At 34.8% G+C, this 17,657-nt stretch overlaps 1 protein-coding gene across 14 annotated transcripts in view; it reads left to right on the forward strand.

Annotated features, from left to right (window-relative positions):
• PCDH15 (protocadherin related 15) overlaps window positions 1-17,657 on the forward strand; it is an 874,382-nt gene that overhangs the window by 551,720 nt on the left and 305,005 nt on the right. For 13 of the 14 annotated variants that reach the window (XM_068961317.1, XM_068961319.1, XM_068961315.1 and 10 more), the window contains 2 exons: window positions 2,996-3,075; window positions 13,564-13,657. In XM_068961317.1, the coding sequence (XP_068817418.1) occupies window positions 2,996-3,075; window positions 13,564-13,657 (174 nt within the window). The remainder of the gene's footprint in view (window positions 1-2,995; window positions 3,076-13,563; window positions 13,658-17,657) is intronic. The other variant, XM_068961312.1, reaches the window with a different exon arrangement.

Here is a 17,657-nt window from a genome sequence, read left to right on the forward strand (position 1 = left end):
CAAGAGATGGGAATACAAGAACACCTGACCTGCCTCTTGAGAAATCTGTATGCAGGTCAGGAAGCAACAGTTAGAACTGGACATGGAGCAACAGCCTGGTTCCAAATTGGGAAAGGAGTACGTCAAGGCTGTATATTGTCACCCTGCTTATTTAACTTATATGTAGAGTGCATCATGAGAAATGCTGGACTAGATGAAGCACAGGATGGAATCAAGATTGCTAGGAGAAGTATCAATAACCTCAGATATGCAGATGACACCACCCTTATGGCAGAAAGCAAAGAGAAACTAAAGAGCCTCTTGATGAAAGTGAAAGAGGGGAGTGAAAAGTTGACTTAAAGCTCAACACTCAGAAAATAAAGATTATGGCAACTGATTCCACCACGTCATGGCAAATAGATGGGGAAACAGTGGAAATAGTGACAGACTTTATTTTGGGGGACTCCAAAATCATTGCAGATAGTGAGTACGGCCTGAAATTAAAAGATGCTTGCTCCTTGGAAGAAAAGTTATGACCAACCTAGACAGCATATTAAAAAACAGAGACATTGCCTTTGCCAACAAAGGTCCATCTAGTCAAACCTATGGTTTTTCCACTAGTCATATATGGATGTGAGAGTTGGATTCTAAAAAAGCTGAGCACTGAATAATTGATGCCTTTGAACTGTGATGTTGGAGAAGACTCTTGAGAGTCCCTTGGACTGCGAGGAGATCAAACCAGTCCATCCTAAAGGAAATCGGTCCTGAATATTCATTGGAAGGACTGATGCTGAAGCTGAAACACAAATACTTTGGCTACCTGATGCGAAGAACTGACTCATTTGAAAAGACCCTGGTGCTGGGAGAGATTGAAGGTGGGAGGAGAAGGGGACAGTAGAGGATGAGATGGTTGGATGGCATCACTGCCTCAATGGACATGAGGTAGAGTAAACTCTGGGAGCTGGCTATGGACAGGGAGGCCTGGTGTGCTGCAGTCCATGGGGTTGCAAAGAGTCAGACACGACTGAGCAACTGGACTGAACTTAGCTGATAGTTGATCTATTGGGATCCAAACAGGCAACTGGAAATAGGTCTAAAATTCAGAAGACAGGGCTGGTTTATAGATATGTGAGTCTTCTGCATAGAGATAATTTTAAAGCTCAACAGTTGGATGAAGTGACAATGTAAGTAAGGTCCAAGAACAAACCTGTGGAGCATCCAATGTAATTATGTCTTATAGATGAGGAAAAACCAGTGAAAGAAAATAGGTAGTAACTGATTAGGTAGAATTAAAAGCAGAAGAATATGGCGTTATGAAAGTCATGCAAAGGAAGTGTTTTACCAAGGTGATATCTTTAACTAATTCTACAAAGCTCTGAGCCACCATCTGAGCCACCAGATGGTGACTGTCTGCATTGTGGGAGACCTGGGTTTGTCCCTGGGTTGGAAAGATCCCCTGGAGAAGGAAATGGCAGCCCACTCCAGTACTCTTGCCTGGAAAATCCCATGGACGAGCCATGGGGCTCTATGGAGGAGCCATGGGGTCACAAAGAGTCAGACATGACTGAGCAGCTTCACTTTCTTTCTTTCTACAAAGCTTCGTCCACAAAGCCCTGCACTCAGTAAATACTAGAGAAATGGTTCTATCCCTGGGTCAGGAAGATCCCCTGGAGGAGGAAATGACAAACCATTCCAATATTCTTGCCTGGAAAATCCAATGAACCAGAGGAGCCTGGCAGGCTACAGTCCATGGAGTCACAAAGAGTTCAACACAACTGAGCTACTGACACACACACACATTCACAGATTATTATTCAGTTGCCCTTGGACTCTGGAATTTGTGTGGTCCCAGAGGCTTCTGGCCATCCTTCTGTTGTGATAGCTGATAGGTCTGTCCGATGACCAGGACCCTGAAATCCATGTCTAAGCCATCTGATCTACCTGTAGAAACAGTGCTCCCTGTTGGTCCAGAAATGGGATTTCATACTCAATCTCTCATGGCTGGGATAGTTGGTGTCCGGTCTTTGAAAGGGCCCCATACAACCGCACTTTCTAGGTCCTGCACTCTAGAGCAGTGCCTATCTGTCAGAGAGGTTGGAATCTGCCAACCAACTAACATAAATAAATAGTAGTTCCCCTCCTCTTGAGGTCATACTTAGGCAGATCCCTCTTATATTCCTCTTATATCATCCCAATTTCTTTATTCACCCCTCTTCCATAAGGGGATGTAATGGATCATTGAAAAGGAAATTATTGGATATTTTAGGTGGCAAAATCCCAGATTCCAGTGCCACAATATAGAATATATATCTTTATTTTGGGTAAGAGAAACTAAGAACTCAAAGGCAGAAGCTGTAGATTTTGTTTTCTATGACTTAAGAAGGGAAAAAAAGGTTAATATTTACTGAAACAATGTGCCAGATGTTAGTCTATGTGTTTTAACACAGATTATTTCACTTAACTCTCTCAACATCTATTAACTTTTGTATTATTATAGTTTTCATTTTACAAATGAAGAAATTGAGAAATGATCACACAATTAGCAACTGGAGCCCAGTTTTTAATTTCAGGCTCTCTGACTCCAGTTTCAGAAATCTTAACCATAAAGTTTTATAGACAATATATTTTGAGCAGAAAAAGAGAAAAATGAAAGTGTATTAAGTTGTTTTGACAATGCAAACATTTATGTAGAATCTAACATATTTGTTTGAATTATTCATATAAAATTAAATATACTCTATGGAAATCATTACTATATTTCCCCACCTGATAAGATTATATATTCAGGAGATATTATTCTTATTCACTGTTGCAGGTTTCAGATGAAAAAGAATGGTAGAAATGCTGGGATTTGGTATTTACATGTAATCATTAGCACATATTTTAATCTTTATTCTATAAGGTATCATGGATCTTTTGTGCTATTAGTTTCAAGTTTCTAGTATCTATATTATACTGTACTGAATAGAAGCCATATCAGTTACTTGATAATTAAATTTATGTTTTCTCTCTGAAGGCGACTGATCGAGAGGGAGACCCAATAACATATGCCATTGAGAATGGAGATCCACAGCGAGTTTTCAATCTTTCAGAAACGTAAGTTAATAATTTCTAAATATTTACTTTTTTAATTTTTAAAGTGTTAAACAATATACTGGTAGCAAGAGAACAGACTTTTAATCAAAGACTTTCAGCTGTTTGTAGTTTTATTTTACTTTTTTTTTCCTACATATATTAGTGAGAGCTAGGGGTGGGGAGTGGATAATTCTGAATTCAGAAATCATACCCAAGAGACTATTTATTTATTTTAAATATTTTTACTAGGTAAAATCCACTGAGGTGGAAACATTTCATTTGCAGTTATAACCTGGGATTAATTAGATTCCTTTAAAGTTGTCAGCTATTCATAACAAAAGTATTTCTACAAAAAGTAACTTGGCACTAAATTGTTCATTCAAAGGGAATTTTGTAAGACAAAGTATAATTCAAATGCATTTAAGGTGTCACCAAAGTCTATCCTTCAATTTTTGAGTAACAGGTATATTCTAGAAAAGCTAAGATAAAAATATTCCATGTCCTTTCTAAGCCTCTTTTATGTCTGTGTTCATGTCATTCTACCCACCTCTCTGAACATATCAGAGGTAATTTCAGTCATAACCATTGAGAAAACTGACAGCAGGCATTAAAGAAGGCATTGAAGTTTGCTTTGTTTCTCTTCTGCAATAGCAAAGTGGCCGTTCTGCGGTCACATGTGGCTGCTTATCAAAGAGATGTTCTTGTTATCTCTCTGATGTTTTCTCTGTGGTCCTGAGTGGTTTTACTCCCTGAAAAGATGGAAATCTAAATGTAGCTGATGAGTATAAAGTGAAAATTTTGGCAACTTAGTCAAACTCTGCTTCAGTCTCAGGAGCACGTGGTGCACAATGATGTATCAAGAGAACTGTGGATGGTCACTTGATCTTTTTTAAGAAACACCTGAAATTTTGCATTGACAAGGATGGTACAGCCATGAATTTGTATGCCTGGAAACAGTATTTCCCAGAGTTTTAGACTTCACAGATAAATAAGCTACCATTTAGAAAACGGAAAGACAGATATTTTGAATTTTCCCTGATAAGTACATACAAATCATAAATTAGTTATAATTTGCAATCATCCTTAAAGAAAGAAAACTTTGTAAAAAAAGATATTTTAACAGTAATTGAGACTGCATGGTACTGGCATAAGAATATGTCTGGATAACAAGGATAAACTTAAGTGTCCAAAAATAATCCCTAATATTTATAGTCCATTGATTTTCAAAAGAAAGGGCCAAGACAGTCCAATTAGAAAAGAATAATCTTTTCAATAAATAAAGCTGGGACAGCACACAAAGGAATGAAGTTGGACCTTTACCTCACACTATTTGAGGAAATTAACTAAAAGTGAATCATATACCTAAATATGAAAGGTTAAACTATGTAATGTAAAAGAAAATACAGATGTAAATTATAATTTAGGCAATGCTTTCTTAGACATGATACAAAAAGCAAAAGTGATTAATGAGAAGAACAATAAGTTGCACTTCATAAAAATTTGAAAAAAATACTTCAAATGGCATGATCATGAATTTGAAAGACAGCCTCTCAGAATGAAAGAAAATATTTTAGATGATGTATATGACAAGGGACATATATGGAATATATAAAGAACTATATCTTGAAAATGAACAGATTAATAATCTAAGTAAAAATGAATAAGAATTTAAATAGACATTTCTCCAAAGATATGTATATGGTCAATAAGCACATGAAATATGCTCATAATCACCAGTCACTAGGGAAAGGCAAATTAGAATCATGAAACACCGCTTTACATCCACTCAGAATGGCTATAATGAAAAACAAAGGAAATAGCGTATAGGGGTGAGGATGTAAAAATATCAAAATTCTGTAAAACTATTTCTCATTTTCTCTAAAAGTTAAACATAGAGTTACCATATAACTCAGCAATTCCACTTGTGTCTATTCAAGACGAGTAAAAACACATGTCCACTTAAAAAGCTGTACAAAAATGTTTATAACAGAATTATTTAAAATGGGAAAATGTGGAAAACAAACCAAATGTTTGTCTATAGATGAAATAATTTAACAAAATGTGTATTCATGTGGTGGAATATTATTCATCAGTAAAGAGAATTAAGTACTGAAACATGCATGAACCTTGAAAATAAGATACTAAATGAAAGATACCACTAAAGAACACATTTTGTATGATTCCATTTGTATTAAATATCCAAAATAGGCAAATCTATAGAGACAAAAAGTAGACTACACGTTTCCTGAGGCTGGGAGATGGCAGTGGATACTAATGGATACAGTGGTCAAAATATTTTAAAATTGATTCTGGTGATACTTAAACTACTAAATTTATTGAATTTACACTTCAAATGGGTGAATTCAATGATATGTGAATTATATGTTAATAAAGGAGATAAAAATAAGAAAATAATGAAACTTTCACTGCTATTCTCTGTTAAGGATTTCCATTCCTGTGTTTATCTGTTTTTCTCTTGATGATGAAGGATTTTACAACTGCTGGATGTGAAATCTAATGAGCTACCAGTTTTATCACTCATGCTGCTACCATAGCAAGTGGTTCTCTTCTACTTTCTCATTAATGATTTTGAAGCCAAACAGACAAAAACCTAACTGGGAATCAGAGGTTTTTTAAGGTGTGAAAGATATGAATGCAGCATCCTCTTTGTCTGAATTGAGCTAATCAGACAGAAATATCCTTGAATGCAAACTGCTTCCAGACAGATAGAATAGGTCAGGTCTCTGTGATGATTGCATGGTCTCTTTCAGTGATCATTCTTGATTCAGGGTCTGTACACTGAGCACATTACCTTTTATCTTACGGTGATTTTATTTCAGCCAACACATTGCTCTTATTCCATTGATAGGTATAGGCTGGTCTAGACCCTTAGCAATATATTTCAACACATTTGAAATGGAAGAAAATTGATACTTTATTTCCTGGTTGGTTCCTTCAATACCTCTGGGATACTTGTGCAAATTTGAATCACCACTTCTGTGTAAGTTTTAAGGATTTGAGTAATTTGGGTGCTCTTTCCAAAAATAATAGAAAACAGTTTATGTCCTCTGTTATTAGATGCTTCAATTCATCTAAGTAGTGATCTTGGTTACATTTTCCTTAAGACAAAAAAAAAAGTACATGCTTATTGTTGATATTAAACATTATATTATTTTATTCTATAATGTCATTGTTAGTAATAATCATCATTATGATACCATTAATTTACCTTTTCTCCACTGAAATAAAAATATACCAAAACATTTTTATAATTTTTTTAAAATGTTCAGTTCAGTTCAGTTCAGTTGTTCAGTCATGTCCAATTCTTCGTGACCCCCATGAACTGCAGCATTCCAGGCCTCTCTGTCCATCAGCAACTCCTGGAGTTTACCCAAACTCATGTCCATTGAGTCGGTGACACCATGCAACTATCTCATCCTCTATTGTCCCCTCTTCCTCCCGCTCTCAATCTTTCCCAGCATCAGGGTCTTTTCAAATGAGTCAGCTCTTCACATCAGGTGGCCAAAGTATTGGAGTTTCAGCTTCAGCATCAGTCCTTCCAATGAATACCCAGGACTGATCTCCTTTAGGATGGACTGGTTGGGTCTTCTTGCAGTCCAAGGGACTCTAGTCTTCTCTAGTACCACAGTTCAAGAGCATCAATTCTTTGGCACTCAGCTTTCTTCACCATCCAACTCTCACATCCATACATGACCACTGGAAAAACCATAGCCTTGACTTTTGTTGGCAAAGTAGTGTCTCTGCTTTTTAATATGCTGTCTAGGTTGGTCATAACTTTCCTTCCAAAGAGTAAGCATCTTATAATTTCATGGCTGCAATAACCATATGCAGTGATTTTGGAGCCCCAAAAATAAAGTCAGCCACTCTTTCCACTGTTTCTCCATCTATTTCCCATGAAGTGATGGGACCAGATGCCACGATCTTTGTTTTCTGAATGTTGAAATTTAGGCCAACTTTTTCACTCTCCTCTTTCACTTTCGTCAAGAGGCTCTTTAGTTCTTCTACACTTTCTGTCATAAATATGGTGTCATCTGCATATCTGAAGTTATTGATATTTCTCCCCGGAATCTTGATTCCAGCTTGTGCTTTCTCTAGCCCCGCGTTTCTCATGATGTACTCTGCATATAAGTTAAATAAGCAGGGTGACAATATACATCCTTGACGTACTCCTTTTCCTATTTGGAACCAGTCTGTTGTTCCATGTCCAGTTCTAACTTTTGCTTCCTGACCTGAATACAGCTTTCTCAAGAGGCAGGTTAGATAGTCTGGTATTCCCATCTCTTTCAGGATTTTCCATGGTTTATTGTGATCCACAGAGTCAAAGGCTGGCATAGTCAATAAAGCAGAATAGATATTTTTCTGGAACTCACTTACTTTTTCAACGATCCAGCGGATGTTGGCAATTTGATCTCTGGTTCTTCTGCCTTTTCTGAAACCAGCTTGAACATCTGGAAGTTCATGGTTCACGTATCACTGAAACCTGGCTTGGAGAATTTTGAGCATTGCTTTACTAGCATGTGAGATGAGTGCATAGACACAGTGAAATATTTGGTCTTCTGAAATCTGTCTTATGATTTCATGCCTTTGTGTACTTTTTTTCTGTAAAATTCTTTTGTCTTTCTCATCTTTTTCAAAGAAAATAAAATATGAGTCATCCTCCAAAAACCAATTTATGTGTCATGTCAAATATTATGCCTTTTATTCCTTGTTTGGTTATCAAACACCTGATGTAGGGACCATACATTTTCTACTCTCCATTGTGCTCAACTTTTTCCCCTGACCAATAATTAGACACCTCATAGTAGTAATGAATAAACATTTCAATGCTAGTATGGATTGACTAAGTGTTGAATTGTTATATGTGTTTTAATTAGATTAGTGGATTAGTCATTTGGCCAGGGAAAATCTTCTTTACAGAAACATGCTTGTTCCTTAAAGAGAACAATCATCCATTATGCAGATCATTTAGCACCATGTATTAAATGATTAGATCTTTATGGTTCTGTAGCACAATGCATTAATAACTTTATGTCTGTTCTAATAGTTCTATATTATTCATCAAATATTTGTTCAGCAAACATTCATTAAACATTGCTTAAACATTTAAGCAAGATGTAGAGAAACTTCCTCTGTAACTGTTATGAGCAATATATAAGTTATTTATTGCAGGAGACTGAGGAATTCTTATTGATTATCATCATTGTAGCACAAGGCATGTGATGTAATGCACGCTAAGTGCTAAATAGAAGAAGCCAGAGTAATTTCTGCCCCTTGTTAGAATTTCCTTTGAAGATGTTACATCTTCACTGGCATTTTTATTTCTTTCTTTGTGACTAATTAATTTTGACACTAAATTTAAAGCTTGATTATATTTTTCATAATGTGTAGTTTAAACTATACTGGAGATTAATATATTAGAAAAATGATAGGCATTTTTTTTCTGTCAGCTCTACTCTCAAAATACATACTCAGTCATCCTTTTCACACTACTAGTTCACGTCTCCATCATCTTCTCCCTAAACTACTACCAGTATCTAACTCTTTCTGCTGGTCTGTGTTTGTTAATCACTAATTACTGCTTAACATGGAATGCCAGATCAAACTAGAAACAATCACACATTTTGAAGTACACTCTAACCTCTCTATCATTTTAGGGCCTGAAAAAATGATGGCTGTATCAGCATAAGTCTGTGAAAGACAGACACTTGTAAGTGTAAATAATGTTAATCAGAACTAGTAGGATGTATTGAAAAAGATTAAAGGAAGAATAGAACACAAAGCATGAAACCTGTGAGATAATCTCTTTCAATGCATAATTATGCTGGTGCAGTAGTTCCTAATAAATTATGCATTTGGAGAAAATGAACACTTAAATAGAGGGTTGGTTTGTTTGGCAGTAGATACCCTTTAGCAGTAGATACCCTCTACTATTTTTAATCTACATTGTATAAACAACATTTGAACACTGTTTTTATGGTTTGGCAAACCAATTCATGGTCTAAAAGAGCTTGGTTTTCTCAAACACAGTACATTTTAGGACTATAGCCTTAGTGTTTGGTGAGGGAATTCTGTGCAATATAGTTAATATAATTAAGGTGAAATTCACATAGTATAAAATTAACTATTTTAAAGTCAAAAATTCAGTGGCATTTATGGACTCACAATGTTCTACATCTATCAGTTCTATCTAATTCCATAACATGGTCATCATCCCAAAAGGAAACACAAACCCATTAAGCAGTTACTCCCTACTTGCCCTTCTCCTCAGTCACTGGCAATCACTTAATTATGTGCAACTTCTGTGGATTTATTTATTTTGGATATTTCCTATAAACAGAATGACACAATAGGTGACATTTTGTGTCTTACTCTTTTCACTAGGCCTAAAGATTGCAGAGGTCTTCCATGTTGAACCGTATCTCTGTGCTTCATTTCTGTTTACCAGTGCATAATTTTCTGTTGCATGTATACACAACAATTTGTTTATCCATTCATACATTGATGGAAATTTGGACTGCTTTTCTGTTTTGGCTATTGTTGATACTGTATATGTGTGTGTGTGTGTGTGTGTGTGTGTGTGTGTACTTTGCAATACTAAGCACCTTTTTTCATTCTTTTGAATATATATCCAGAATTCTAACTGCTGGGTCATAATATTGTAATTATTTACTTTTTGAGGAACTGTCAAGCTGTTTTCCATAGTGCCTGAACTGTTTACATTCCCACCAGCAGTGTAGAAGGGTTTTGATGCCTCCATGTTTTCATCAACACGTTATTTTCCCCACCTGTTTTGTTAATTGTAGCCATCCTAGTGAGTATGAAATAGTATTTCATTGTAATTTTGTTTTGTTATTTCCCTGATGACTAATGATGTTGGGCATGTTTTCATGTGCTTATCTGCCATTTGTGTATCTTCTTTGGAGAAATATCTATTCAAATCCTTTACCTATTTTTAAATTGAATTGTTTGTTTCTTTTGTTTTTGAGTTGTACCAAGTCCTTTATGTATTTGGAGAACCGACTCTTATCAGATATATGATTTATAAATAATTTCTCCCATTTTGTAGGATTTTTTCACTGTATTGATATTGTAGTTTCATTCACAAAAAATTAACTTTGAGGAAGCCCAATGTATATATTTTCCTTGTGCTGTTCATGCCTTTGTTATCGTATTTAAGATTCCATTGTCAAGCTCCAAATCATGATTTATCTCTATGTTTTTATCTAAGAGTTTTATGGTTTCAGTACTTACATACAGATTGTTGATCCATTTTGAGTTTTTTTGGTATGTTTTTTTAATACATTCTTTTGCATGTAGATCTGTTGCCCCAGCAATCATTTGTTGAAGATATTTTTCTTTCACTACTGAATGATCTTGGCATTCTTTTGAAAATCAGTTGGTCACAGACATATAGGTTCATCTATGGACTCTCAATTCTATTCACCAGTATACTTAGGCATTTTTAAATGCCCTAAATTTCCAAGAAAGTCTGTACTCAGTTTTCCCTTCCAGGCTTTTGGTTTTCCACTTTATGCTTCAAATACAATCTATTGCCTTAGGTGATGCAGATTGCTCCCTGACTTACACTGTTTTCCAGGAATACCCACTGTTTTTTCTCCTTGAGTGAATTCTGGTTTTTAGGCAAAACAAAGACTAAAGCTACGTTATTCCTTCAGACAGCCTTTAAGACCAGTTGGAATAGACAAACCCAATACTTTGTGAATAAGGGTAGTTTTGCTGCCTCAGACACAAGGACTAGAGTATCACACTGGGGATGTTGATCACCATTTTTAAGACCACTCTAAGTCAGGAAGAAATGGGGCAAGGACAAGTGAAAAGAACAAATCTCTATTAATAATTTTTAAAGTTCCCTTTTTCTTAAATCTACCTCCATTTGGGTGCTGTCAACGTTTGACTATTTTCCAGAATCCTATCAAAGATGCTTCATTTTATGACACTTCTTTAGAGAGATCATCTCTTCAAGCTGTCTTGGTCACCATTTTTACTGATTTTATCCTGTGCAATAGATTTTCAATTATGTAAAATTCAATTAGCACTATTATTGATGTTTTACCAGGTGGGAGTCTTACATATTTTTAGTATATTACTGATAGGATTTGCTGCATTCCTAAATGCAGCCTAATGTATTGTGCCCTATAGCTTCCATCCTGCAGATAGCAGAATCCTCCTTTCCAATTATTTCTGGAATTTCATGAAAGGATACTTATGTGGACTCATAAGTTAGTCTTTCAGCTATAAATACCAAGACAATTACCTATTCTTTCTCTGTTTTTCCAACTCGCAAGTATCCTGTCTCGACTGCACTGGAACACAAGGCACATATTATCTTAAGCAAAGGACTATTTCCTGTCATGAGGCCATAAAAAATAGGCTATTTAGGTATAATGTGGCTCTAAACTCTTAAAATATAAATTCCTAGTGATTTTCTAATTTAATATACAAGGAATGATATAGTCTTGGACTTTAAACTGAGGAGGAAAATGGAAAACAATAACTCAATTATTTTTCTTCCTTTCATTGTACTGTGGATAAGTTTTCAGGTTTTCTATTTCTTGAATTAACTTTTGAATAAGTCTCAGAAGTAATAAATGCCTTAGTTTTCTCTTTGAATGTCATTTTGGAATGAGATTATTCAAACCATTTACAGCATGAGAAGTTGATCCAAACCTGATTCTTATGAACTACTCTGGGAATTGGTTTTCAGTTATTTAACAAAACATTTTAAAATGCACCAGAAACAAAGTCAATTTTTTATAGTCATACCATATGTTTAAAACTTTTTTTTAGTCCATGTCAATAACAACAATAAAACAAATAGAATAACTGCAACTCTGATCTTGATTCCTTGGCGTTGACTCTCTGTACTCAACTAGCATATGTGGTGTGAATTGTTTAAATTCCACTGTAGGGACAAAACCACTTGCATTAAAATAAAAGCTTTTTATCTATCAGAAACAATATGCTTTTATACTTGGATATTTTAATGTTTTGTTAAATCAATGTAACCTCTCCTCAAAGTAGATGCTTATTAGGCCTTAATTAAAATGTCATACACAATATTAGACTGGAATATCTAAGACATAAATGTAAAATTTATTTAAAGAACATTATAAGTGACAAACTGTTATAAAACTAATTACTTGGGAGGATAAAATCTTAAATATTTCAAAGTATATATTCTAAAGAGTGAAAAGGTTGATTTAAAAATACTCTAAGTATGAGAATTTTCACAAAGGCTGATCATCTTTCATTATACATAATGCTTAAGAAATGTCTAAATCTCAAGAGAATAACAAAATGGTTAAATTGTTAGTATATCAACAAAAGCATTTGTTTTTATAAAATATAAAATGAGAGGATGAGTGCTCATAAAATTATATTATCTTGAAAAGAATGTTAATATGAAGCTTAAGTGCTCTTTTGCAAGTAATTATAATGTATTTAAATATGGTTATAATAGAAAATAAAAAAGAAATACTAAAAAATAACCTACAATATCTGTGAAATCTTTGATAATTCCACTGTGTATTTTCCAATTTTCTACAATAAGCCTCAGTCATATTGAAATTTGTAAGAAAAAAGAAAAAGAAATTTTAATCTCTAAGTTTTATCAAAGATGAAGTGTAGATGTTTGCATTTCCATAGTGGTCACATATGTGACAATGAATGGGAGTGGTGATACATTGCTAGATTAAAGAAACCACTTCTTTACTCATAGGATTTTGGAACTGCTAAAGATTAATGGACTCTTTTACCTTGGAAATAATCACAAACAAGATATATATCTTTCTTCCTGTGATGAATTAGGCAATATCCACCACCCCACCACCCCCCACCCCGCCCCCAATCCTTGGAGGCTATAGAATCAACCCAGCTACCTTATTTATTTATTTATTTAATTTATTTAATTTATTTTTTATTTTTTTTTTTATTTTACTTTATTTTACTTTACAATACTGTATTGGTTTTGCCATACATTGACATGAATCCACCACGGGTGTATACAAGCTCCCAATCCTGAATCCCCCTCCCATCTCCCACCCCATATCATCTCTCTGGATCATCCCCATGCACCAGCCCCAATCATCCTGCATCCTGTATCGAACATAGACTGGCACTTCGTTTCTTACATGATAGTATACATGTTTCAATGCCATTCTCCCAAGTCATCCCACCCTCTCCCTCTCCCTCAGAGTCCAAAAGTCCTTTCTATATATCTGTGTCTCTTTTCCAGATACCTTATTTAGTTTGGCAATTTTTCATTATTGCTAAGAAGCTCAACAGCTTTAAAAGCCTTTTTCAATTTTCAGCATGAATCCTAGAAACAAACATCTTAAATACTCAAGCTATGTTTGTGGAAGGGGGAAAAAAAGAAACTATCAAGAGTAGTTCACAATAGTAGGAAGACTCCCAGTGGTGTAATATCTTTTTGTGCCTCATCTGTTTGTTTGTTTTCTCTGTCACTAGTACTGGGATTCTAACCTTAGGGAAAGCCCTGGACAGGGAAAGCACTGACCGCTACATTCTGATCATCACTGCTTCTGATGGCAGGCCAGATGGGGTGAGTACTTTCTTGGGGAAAGGGTTTTAAAAAGTGCTAAAGAAATTGAGAAAATCTTATAGTCCTACCCTCTGAAATGATTTGTTACAACCATTAATTCAAGAATTAATCTTTTTTTTCACTTGGAAAAGCTACTTAAAATTACTCAAAGTGTTTTTCTTCTTGAATGAGCTCTTTTAATTGATGAAACTATACTCTGAACTTGTTATGGAGCTGAAACTTTTGACTTGAGAGAATAATAGACACCTGGGATTAGCTTTCTTACCCAATTTATGAGGAAAATGAAGTCTAACTTAGTGTAAGACGTATTTCATTGCATCCATCCGCCAGCTCAGCCTGGCAGGTCTGGCAGTTTTACCAGGTAGGAATCAAATTCCGTGGTGTCACTTTTTTGCGGGCAGGGGAAAGTGTGTGGAAGGTAATTTGTGTATAAATATGGTGAAGCACTTAGGAAACCAAGTTGACTGTTTCCACAAGTTATTTGTAAGCAGCAGAATATTGACTAATCTTTGATGACTGAAGTGGTTTAAAAGGGTCCATAATTCTAGAGAAGATAAATTTCATTTCCTTTGTATCTGAAAATCAATATTAAAAATAAAAAAAATTGTTTACTTATGCAGGAGTATTTTAAAATCATTTGGTTGCATTCAATCCACCTATCCACAACTACCACCATTCTGATTTTTAAGTAATATGATAATGCATTTGTTGGCAATGATTTTTTAGTATTTTTTCCCACCATTTTGATGTTACAAACTGGTTTGCTTCTTTAGTCAAGTGCTTATGGGCTTCCCTGGTGGCTCACATGGTAAAGAATCTACCTGCAGTGTGGGAGACCTGGGTTCGATCCCTGGGTTGGGAAGATCCCCTGGAGAAGGGAACAGTTACCTACTCCAGTATTTTGGTCTGGAGAATTCCATGGACAGAGGAGCCTGGCAGGGTACAGCCCATGGAGTTGCCAAGAGACACATCCAAGTGACTTTTACTTTCACTTATGGGTCAGCTCAGCACTGTTCTCTGGAAATAATTTCAAATTCAGTGTAAATGTCTAGGCAATACTCACCCAACTCAAATAGCAGCATATTTCCAGTTTACTTGACATAAATTCTTTGATCAAAAAATAGACTGAGAGAGCATATAATAGTCTCCTCACAGTTATTTGTAGAGAATCACTGTGGAAAGTTTATCATGGTCAGAACATACAAATTGATACTAGGCAATTTAATCATCTTAATTAAAAATAACAAAAATAGATAATGATAATTATTTAAATTTGGTAATTGCAGTCTGCCCATAATAAGCTATTTTTCAAACATTAGAAAACAGTTCTATGTGAAATGTAAAATACGCAAAATACTTTTAGTAAATAGTAAACCCATGTGTAAGCACTTAGAGATTAGACAAGTGAGTAAAAATAAAGTCTAAGATTATTGTTTACATATTCAATCCCCTTAATTAATACAGTGTGTCTGTGTAAGACATATGTAAAGAAGTCAATGAGAATCTTAAGAAGAAAATGATTGAAAACTTGACTTAATGATGAAAGATTGATGGGTAAATTGGCTGGGAAATGACTGAGGGGGAAAATTCTATGGAAAGGCAGGAATTATTCAGCATAGATTAAGGGGTATAGTTAAAGTGAAGTAAACATAATAAGAAGGTTTTAGCTCAACCATTTATGAATCATAAATTAATGGAAATAATACCATTAACACTAAGACCTTCTACCACTGGCTTTAATGGGAAGATTTCCTAGACAAGAATAAAGATGGAAAAGAAATGATGCTTTTGAACTGTGGTGTTGGAGAAGACTCTTGAGAGTCCCTTGGACTACAAGGAGATCCAATCAGTCCATGCTAAAGGAGATCAGCCCTGGATGTTCTTTGGAAGGACTGATGCTAAAGCTGAAACTCCAATACTTTGGCCACCTTATGCGAAGAGTTGACTCATTGGAAAAGACTCTGATGCTGGGAGAGATTGAGGGGAGGAGGAGAAGGGGACGACAGAGGATGAGATGGGTGGATGGCATCATCAACTCGAAGGACATGAGTTTGAGTGAACTCGGGGAGTTGGTGATGGACAGGGAGGCCTGGCGTGCTGTGATTCATGGAGTTGCAAAGAGTCAGACACGACTGAGTGACTGAACTGAACTGATTAAGCTCTCTGTCATCATATCATTCTACTAATTATGACTTTGCCCACATCAAAAACTGAAAATAAGTTCTGGCTAACTTTAGTGGTTTAGTTCTTTCTGGAACATTTTTTTTATTTGTTCAGTTATTTGCTTGTTAATTTTAATTTTCCTTGGCCAGGACATTGAGCATTTCTAATTCCCCCAATTTTTCTTTCTATAAGAATGAATATGTTTTAAAATTCTGATTTTTTAAACAAATTTGTTTTATTTATAGAAGTTTGTATTAGTAGAGAAAGAAACGTTTAAATTTTGAACAAAAGCTTCTTCAGTTAGCTTCATCATTTATATAACTGTAGAGACTGACTTATACTTGTGCACATATACTGGGTGGTTGAAGAATAAAATAATTACAAAATATAATAGTCTTATTTTTGAGAGCACTTTTCTTATTTAAGTATTTAAATGCATGTCCTTTGTATACTTATAGTACAATTAATATTTTAGCTTTAATAATGATTGTTCTTAAGAAAGATACTTAATGAGCACAGAACCTTGGTAAATGGAATTTTCTTAAGTCAGAATCAACAGCAATGTATGTAAGATAAATTGCAAAGATATAATTTGTATATTGCAGAATAGAGTCAGTTATTCTCATGGGTAGCCCAGAAATTTGCATTTTTAATGATGATTCAAGTAATCTTCAAAGCACTTTCCAGAAATACAAAAGCTGGAAGTTATTCTATATGTGTTGATTACATTTCTGCCAGATAAATGGCCATTTTTTATTTCATATACAGTCTCTAAGATATGGGTAAATAGATCTATGTGGTCCATAAACTGCAGCCCAAATCAGCACAGAAATGGTAGACTTGTTATTTAATATCTTAGCTCACCTAGTGATCATTTCTCATCTATATCACTCAGTTACAAACCACAGCCTTTCAAGACCCAGTATAATCTAAAATCATACTACTCCATAGTGTTAATAATCAGAAGTTTAAAGAATAAGATGGACATCAGTACAGTAGATTGACAGGGAAATACAGAGAGTTTGGCACTTTATGCAAGCAGTTAGAAAGATCAGCAAACTATAATGGGGCAACTCTTGGATTTCAGGTCCAGACTGTCCATTTTAATGTCTCATTCACTCTCAGGAAAATTGGGAGCTACTGCTACCATAAAGACACATTTTTTTACTCGCTTTAACAGTAGCACAACTTTTAAACAAAGTATAATATTTGCTAAACTGTGTTTTGTTTTTAAAGCAATGTAGCTCTCAGAGAAAATTTGGGGAATATATAAATAAATTGATAAAAGTCAAATGGAGAAAATAATTTGTATTTCACCTAATCATATAACATCTGAATTTATACATATCCATATATATCTACACACCAGTGTAAGTTGGTGTGCATGCATCCTTTAAATTAAATGATTTCATGGAGAGTGAACAGATCATAATTGTGCAACTTAATGAATTTTAACATAGTGAAAACATTGTATAGTCACAATTCAGAGAGAGAAATAGAAATTAACACCCCAGGAGCCCAGCCTTACAGTCATACTATCCCTATTCTATCTTCTTCACAAAAATGATCCCTATCCTGACTTCTATCACATTGGAGAATTTGTGCCAATCTTTGAAATCTATATACTTGGAATCATGTAGTATGTATTGTGTCTGACCTCATATACTCAATCTTATGTTCATGAAATTTGTTGATGTGACTACTTATAATAGTAGTTTATACATTCTTACTATGACTTGTCATTTAATTTTAGCAAAAAACACAATATATTATACAATGGTTGGTGGGTGTTTAGTTTGCTTCCTGGCTTTTGGCTCTACAATACTGTTCTGCTTGT

The sequence above is a fragment of the Capricornis sumatraensis genome, chromosome 23, assembly GCF_032405125.1.
Source record: "Capricornis sumatraensis isolate serow.1 chromosome 23, serow.2, whole genome shotgun sequence".
NCBI classification, from domain to species: Eukaryota; Metazoa; Chordata; class Mammalia; order Artiodactyla; family Bovidae; genus Capricornis; species Capricornis sumatraensis.